Below are 7,054 nucleotides of genomic sequence, written 5' to 3'. Positions count from 1 at the left end.
TTAGAGCAGTTTCAGGTTCACAGAAAACTGAGGCGCAGCTGCAGAGATTCCCACCTGCCCGGCCCCCACCATCGTCCCCCCCCCCCCCCAGGGGCCATCTCTGGCCGCCAGGGACACGGCATGGTCTCCCAGGGTGCCTGGTCTACAAAGGGTCGCTCGCTCGCTGCTGTGCTCTGTGGTTTGGGCAAAGCTGTAATGACGCGCGGCCACCACTGGGGTCGCACGGAGTAGTTTGACACCCCGCCCCCTCCCATCCGCTGTGCTCCGCTCGCCCCTGGAATTCTGAGTTGCCAGGGGTCGGGGCGGTCCTGGTGGGCACCGGTTCTGTGCCCTCCCTGCATCGCGGCCGATGCCCGGGGGCCGCGGGCGGGGTCTGGGCGTGTCCGGATGGGGGCGTGGCGGCGCGCATCCCCTAAAATCCCGCAGCTCGGTGGGGCGGCGGGGGCCATGGGGGCGAGGGGCGCGCGCGTGGCCCTGTGCGGCGTGGCGCTGCTCTGCGCGCTCGGCCTGGGCGAGCGCCCCTCGGGTCCGAGCTGCGGCCCCGGCCGCCTGCTGCGAGGAGCCGGGACGGACGCGCGCTGCTGTCGCCTGTGCTCCGCGGGTAAGGCGCGGGGAGCCCGTCTCGTCTCGGAAGGCGGCCGCGCCGCGCCCCCTCCCTGTGCTCAGCCTCGGCCTGGGAGGGGCGGTGGGCACCCCTTCCGGGTCCAGAGCCCTCGGTCCCAGGGGAATGGGTGAGGGGGCGTGTGGCGGAGAGGAGCTCAGCTCAGGCCAGTGGCCCAAAGGCGGAGTCCGGGGCTATGGGCGGGAGAGCCTTCCTCAAGGGGCGTCTTGGGTCCCAAGGCGGAGGAAGGCTGTCCCAGCTCCTACTGCGTGGACAGTGAGCCCCCACCCATCGCCCTGGCCGCTTTCTGCCCAGGTCAGGATTGCAGCACTGTTCCGCCCCAGACCTACCTGTATGGGTGAGGGGCAAGTGGAAGGTGGCAGTCTGGGGACAAATATTGCAGGGAAAACACCCCCCAGAGTATCACCCTGGTAGATCTTGGGGGCTGAGAAGGGGAGTCTGAGGGCCCCGCGTCTCAGTGTGGCAGGCAGGGACAGGCAGCCTGCCTCCAGGGCTATGGCAGCTGGGGCCCGTGCAGGATGGAAAGAGGAGGGGGCGTAGGTCCCCCAGATGACTCCCTTGTCCTGCAGGGACATGTTCTGTTCTCCTGCCAAGTCACAGCCACCCTGGGCAAGAGCAGCCTCAGGGCAGTGGGGGACACAGCCAAGTCACACGGGTGGGGGAGCTGGGTGCCTAGGAAGGAGGGAGACAGCTGGACCCAACTGGGGTCCTGGCTCCCAGACAGGTGCCCTCTGCCCCCCGGGACTGCCTAAGGGTTCCCCCTGCGGGGCCTGGGGGGAGTCCTGGGGAGGGAGGCGCTGGGCCCAGCTGCTAAGAGGGCTGGCCCCTCTCTCGCTCAGCTGAGGAGGTTTGTCCCGAGGGGGACTGCACATGTGTCCAGCCGGAGTTCCACTGTGGAGACCCCCAGTGTGACACCTGCAAACACCACCCCTGCCCGCCTGGCCAGGAGGCGCAGCCACGTGGTAAGTCCCAGCAACTGTGGCCGGAGCAGGTCAGGGGGTTTGAGCAGGGCCGAGCCACAGCTCACGGGAGCAGCTGTGCACAAGTGGCGTGTGGGTGTAGAAGGAACACACGTGTGTGGAGGGTACAGATGTGTCCTCTGGGCAGGCAGGCAGGCACCGGCGTCTCCGGTCCTGCAAAGCCTGGGTGGGTGGGGCCGCTCCGCTGCTCACTGGCGCAGCCCAGATATGAGCCCCAAGCACGCACGCGGCTCCGGGGAGGGGGGGGGGGTGTCCTTCCCCGTCACAGCCCGGGTTTCTTCATCAAGAGAGAGGGTGCTCCTCAGAGAGGATGTGGGTGGGGGTGGGGGTGTCCAGGGTCCGTCTGGCCCTCGGGCCCTGGCTCTGACTATGCCCCAGTCCCACACCTCCCCTGAGCATGTGCTTGGCCTGCCCCCTGTTGCCCTGCCTGGGGGTCAACCCTTTTCCTGGAGGGAGCAGCTCAGATCCTCTTGGGGCCTGGGGCGTTGTGAGGTGGGTAGGGCAGGGTCCAGGGCCAACTGGGGCGGGAGCCTCACCTCCTTTCTCTGGGACCCTCACTGGCCTCTCGCCCTCCAGGCTACTGGACCCAGCACAAGGTCCCTCCTGGGTTTTGCTTGGTCTCTGCTTCCAACCCCCTGCCCCCCACCAGCCTCCGGTGGGCGGGCCCTTCCCCTCCCCTCTGGCCAGGCACCACACAGTCTCCTCTCCCAGATTGCCCCGGGGACCTCCACTCAGCTCAGGGTCACAGCCTTGGGGTCCCCCAAGTCTGCCTCCCCGACAGATGCCTGGAATGGGGCACACGTGGGCGTTGATTTATGCCAGGTCCTAGTCTTGTAGGCCTCAGAGGCCTCTGTCCAATGGATAAGGAGTGTGTGGGTCATTCTGGTGTGGCCGCAGATGGGTCCCATCGCATCTACCCCAGCAAACCCCGGCTGTCTGTCTGTCTGCAGGGAATTTCAATTTCGGCTTTGAGTGTGTTGACTGTGCCACAGGGACCTTCTCTGGGGGCCGTGAGGGCCGCTGCAAACCCTGGTCAGAGTGAGTGCTGGTGGGACCTTCAGGTGGCTGGGAAGTCCCTGAGGGAGGGGCATCTCCGGTCCTTCCTGGTATGGTGACCCCCCCACACTCAGAGGACAGCGGCCATGCAGAGGGGCTGCTCTGGTGGCCAAGCGCTGACTGAGGGCTCTGTGTGTCCGTGTGTCCCAGCTGCTCCCAGTTTGGGCTTCCCACCATGTTCTCTGGGAACAAAACACACAATGCCGTGTGTAGCCTGGGGCCGCTGCCCACTGAGCCGCACGACCCCCTGAGCATCGTCCTCCTCGCCGTGGCCGCCTGCATCCTGGTCCTGACTGCAGCCCAGCTTGGCCTGCACATCTGGCAGCTGAGGAGGCAGCGCATGTGGCCCCCAGGTCGGTTGTGCCCTCGGGAGGGAGAGGTGGGCCCTCGGCTTGCCCGTTGACCAAAGTCCCTCTGCAGAGACCCAGCTGCTGCTGGAGGCACGGCCGCCAGCCGAAGACGCCTGCAGCTGCCAGTTCCCCGAGGAGGAGCGTGGGGAGCAGCTGTCTGAGGACAAGGGCCAGCTGAGGGACCTGTGGGTGTGAGGCCTGGCTGTCCTCTGCCACAGCGGACCCAGAGCCAGACCTTCCCGGGAGGCTGCCCAGGGCTGACTCTCGGGAGCAAGAGCTCTGCACCCTGCTGTGGGACCCCAGCTCCGGGCCCGGCCCTGCTCCCCTCGATGGCGGAAGTGGGTGTGCGTGGTGACAGTGACCGGTCCCCCAGACCGTGCGGAAGAGGCAGCAGCCGTGGCCAGACCCCATGGGAGATACAGACACAGCCACGTCTGCCTCCCTCCCTCCCTCGCTGGCCCTGTTGGGGTGGGGTCTCTGGGCCCCTGGCTCCCAGGACAGGAGGCCATGCCCAGTGCAGGACCTGGCTACAGGCAGTGCTCAATAAACACTTGTCCAGTGACCTGAGTGGACGTGATCGGGGATGGCGGGACAGGGAGACGAGGCCTCCCCTACCAGTACCCTCAGTCGCCTTCCAGCCAAGGCAGGGCTGGGGGTGGGGGGGCCATTCCAGTCCCAGGCACGAGCACTTAGCAGGGGCCGTGGGACTTGGAAGGCTTCCCGGAGGAGGGGCACCATGATGGACACTTGCCCTCTGCGCCTCTTTGCTGCCCTGTCCAAAACCCCTCCGCTGGTAGTCAGCCTGGCACTTTGGGACAGCCGGGTTCTGTGTCCAGTTTCTGGGCCACTGCTGCTCCAGACTCCGGGCCGGTCACACAGCCTGCTGGCTTCTGTGGGGTGCCTGTCTCTGTCATTCCGGCCCGAGTCCAGGGCGGGGTCAGTTTCTACACCCACACCTCGTGGTTGGGAGGGCAGCCCTGGAGTGGCCTGCCTTTGGCCCCCTCCCCGTCTCCAAGCCCTGTGGCCTGCCTTTACCACCTGCTGAGATCCCTCTCCCTCCGGGGCGTGGTCCCAGGCCCCCACCCAGTGAGGTGAGCAGCCTTCTCCGGGCCTCCTGGCAGGAGCTGCCGGGCGAGGCTGATAAGGGTTCCTTGGCACAACTGTCCAGGGTGCGGCAGGCGGGCCAGTGGAGGCTGGTCTCAGCAGCAGCGCCTTCAGGTGCCAGCGCATTTGGCCACCTGCCCGGAGTCCCAGTGCTCCAGCTCCCTGACACCCCCTTCCTACCTGCGTGCTGCCCAGGAGAGTGCCCTCACCCCCACTCAGACCCGAGGGGCAGTGGGCCAGGTGCACCCAGCTCACGGCAAGAAGGTGGTGGAGAGATCTGCATGGATCACGCCCGGGGGCATCACCCCCACCCCGCTGCACCCCAGCATGGCGAAGCCCACTCCTCCCCGTGGAAGGAGGGGCGTGGACAAGTCCTTCGTGATTTACTCACATGGGAAACACTCATGCTCTCCGTGCCTGCTGGCTCCCAGACCCCGGGCACTCCCCGGGAGCCCCAGTCCAGGTGAGGATCCAGGTGAATTAGCTAATAAGTGAGAGAATGCAGGGGCACTGGCCAGATGTCAGGGGACAGCGGGAGGTACGGCGCTGGCCAAGTCGGGTGTGTCCCAGGAGGCCCTCTACAGACTTCTCTGGGACCTGCTGGCCACCCCCACCCCCACCCCCCTCCGGTTCTGTCTCCAAGCCAGGCCTCCTGCCCTGCCAAACTCTCCCCCACCCTGCTTCGGGAAGCTAGCTCTCCTCTGGGCTTGCTCTTGTCACTTGGGTCACCTGACTGCCCCGTCCCCACAGGTGGGGTACATGGGGTGCTCACGGCTGTCCTAGACCCTCCCGAGGTGCTGGTTCGGGCTGCCCTGGGGCAAAGGGTCCCCCGGCCCCGGCTCAGCTGTTCCCATGAGGGTGGTGGGGGGGGGGGGAACTCAGGTCGTCTGCAGTCATGGACCTTCCTGACTGACAGGTTCTGAGGGGCCTCTCTGGCCGCTGACTCAGCATGGAAACTCCGCGTGGGCCCCCCCCCCCCACTGTGTGAGGCAACAGCGCCCCAACGTCAGCATGGGGGCGGCACAGAGCAGGGTGGGAGATTCCGAGGCCCAGGCGGAGTATGGGGAGGGTGCTGGATTCAAGCAGCAGCACAAGAGGGTGGGAGCGTGAGGCCTGGCCTGGGGGCTGGGCAGGAGGGGTCTGGCCCTGAAGATCTTAGGGCTTTGGGGGGGCCCAGAGGAACGCTTGTGGGTGCTGGGTTTGCCCCTTTCTCTCCACCTCTCCCCCACCGCCCCTCGCACAGATATCCCCTGTCTCTCACCCCAGATCCATCTGCCCACTCCTGCCCCCCTCCCTCCTTGGAGCCCCCAGAACCCCATGGTCAATCAGCAAGCCTCGCTTGGCCCTGAGACACCCCAGCTCAGAAGACAGAGCAGGAAGTGGGCATACGGAAGGGCTCCGTCTCTGCGGCTTACAGGACAACTCTTTGGTGAAAGGTTCTGTGCAGGGCCTTGGGGGCACAGGGGCTGGACGGGCAGGCAGAGACCCCGGGGCATAGGTGTGCAGAAGCCACCATCGGGGGGCTTAGGTAGGAGAGGACTGGGCAAATCCAAGTTCTAGGGATGGAACTGTGGATGGGCAGTGGGGGAGGGGAAGTGCCCGGGGCGGCGTGGGGAAAGGGGTGGGGGGCTGCTGCTGAGCTAAGGGGCTGGTGACAGGCTCCTGTCCCCCTCCCACTCAGCCCAGCTTCCTGGGATGGGGACAGGAATGTGCCCACCGGCAGAGCCTGCCAGATCGCCTGATCTTCTGGGCCACCAAGCCCTGAGAGAAACCCCACTATGAGACTCTGCTCCAGGCCCCTCACTGCTTCCCCTGGAAACCCCCACCCACAGGAGCAGCTCTCCAGCTGTTCCGGAAAACCGCAGCTCCTCCCCCCTGGGGTAGCAGTCCATATTGTCTCTCCAACCTCAGATAAGGGCCTGCAGGCCGCCCTTGGTTCCCAGAAGTGCTTCCGGCCACAGCAGCTCCCTACCTGGTCCCCTCCCCTCCCCTTGCTGGAAAAGGCCCCTGCCTCGCCCTTTACTAAGATCTGGACTCAGCTAGACAGAGGGGTGGGGACACATCTGAGATGGAACTGGACACTGGCCCCTCTCAGCCTCGGCCCTCGGGCAGCTGCAGGGAGCTATCCAGAGGCAGGGGGTCCCTGGCTGCCCCCAGCTGCTGGGATGTGCACCTGTTGAGAAGATAAGGTCCCTGGTGCCAGGTACGCCCACCCAGGAGCTTTGACCAGAACCTGGGGCCATCACTCTCCCTCCCTCCTCCCCCAGCCGTGGTTTCCTGAGCATTTGGGAGCAAGCCATGCTGCCTCCAGTGGGGTTGAGTTCGAGGTCAGAAAAGGACTGGGTCCTGGAGGGGCTACCCCTGTGGCCCTGTGGCCGAAGTGGAGAGATGGCCACTTCACACTCATGCGTCATGTTTCCAGGAAGCTTTGGGAACAGAGGTGCTGATTCAGGCCAGGGCTGCTCCAGACCTTTTTCCCAGACACACATTCTATGGAGACAGGCTTGGGGGGTATACGCGGGCACGGGGGATGGGCTTGGGGGGTGTATGGGGGGGCTGAGTCTTTGGGGCTCCATGGGATCTTTGGCTGAAATAGACACACGGCTGACGGAAGGTGCTCAGCCGGTGGAGGATGCAGGGGTGGTGGGGGTTCCACACCCACCAGCAGGGCCCCAGGACTCATCCCTGTAGGCGCAGAGAGGGAGACGGAGGGAGTGAGTGTGGGGGAAGGTGGAGGCCTAGGGGACGGCAGCGTGGGGGAGAGATAGACACTCAGCTTTTAGGAGCCCATATTCACCTTGAATTACAGACTCCAGCCATGGTGGGGCAGCCCTGCCCCAGGCACTGGGTACGCTATCCCTTCCATGCTGCCGCCGCCAGCCCCTCAAGCCTCTGCAGGGGTCTGGGCCCCTGTAGTGCCTGCTGCCCATCATGTGCTTTGA

The 7,054-nt window shown here is 65.7% G+C and overlaps 1 protein-coding gene across 2 annotated transcripts; it reads left to right on the top strand.

Annotated features, from left to right (window-relative positions):
- The first annotated feature begins 333 nt into the window (after window positions 1–333).
- Window positions 334–3,570, top strand: TNFRSF18 (TNF receptor superfamily member 18). Of its 2 annotated transcripts, none has more exons than XM_030326450.1 (5): window positions 334–601; window positions 1,462–1,584; window positions 2,553–2,640; window positions 2,809–3,015; window positions 3,079–3,570. In XM_030326450.1, exons 1-5 carry the CDS (start codon window positions 388–390, stop codon window positions 3,167–3,169), a joined length of 723 nt encoding a protein of 240 aa, XP_030182310.1. In that variant the 5' UTR covers window positions 334–387; the 3' UTR covers window positions 3,170–3,570. The 2 variants fall into 2 exon arrangements, with proteins under 2 accessions (XP_030182310.1, XP_030182309.1); XM_030326449.1 differs by having other exon boundaries at window positions 431–601; window positions 2,809–3,011.
- The last annotated feature ends 3,484 nt before the right edge of the window (window positions 3,571–7,054 follow it).

Source organism: Lynx canadensis, chromosome C1 (assembly GCF_007474595.2).
Source record: "Lynx canadensis isolate LIC74 chromosome C1, mLynCan4.pri.v2, whole genome shotgun sequence".
NCBI classification, from domain to species: Eukaryota; Metazoa; Chordata; class Mammalia; order Carnivora; family Felidae; genus Lynx; species Lynx canadensis.
This window is presented reverse-complemented; position numbering and strand designations above follow the sequence as displayed.

Bases quoted from the DNA above. Each gene is read 5' to 3' on its own strand.
- TNFRSF18 (XM_030326450.1), top strand. From the start codon at position 388: ATGGGGGCGTGGCGGCGCGCATCCCCTAAAATCCCGCAGCTCGGTGGG. The intron at 1,585-2,552 runs GTAAGTCCCAGC...GTCTGTCTGCAG, and splicing joins CCAGGAGGCGCAGCCACGTG to GGAATTTCAATTTCGGCTTT. The intron at 3,016-3,078 runs GTTGTGCCCTCG...GTCCCTCTGCAG, and splicing joins CGCATGTGGCCCCCAGGTCG to AGACCCAGCTGCTGCTGGAG.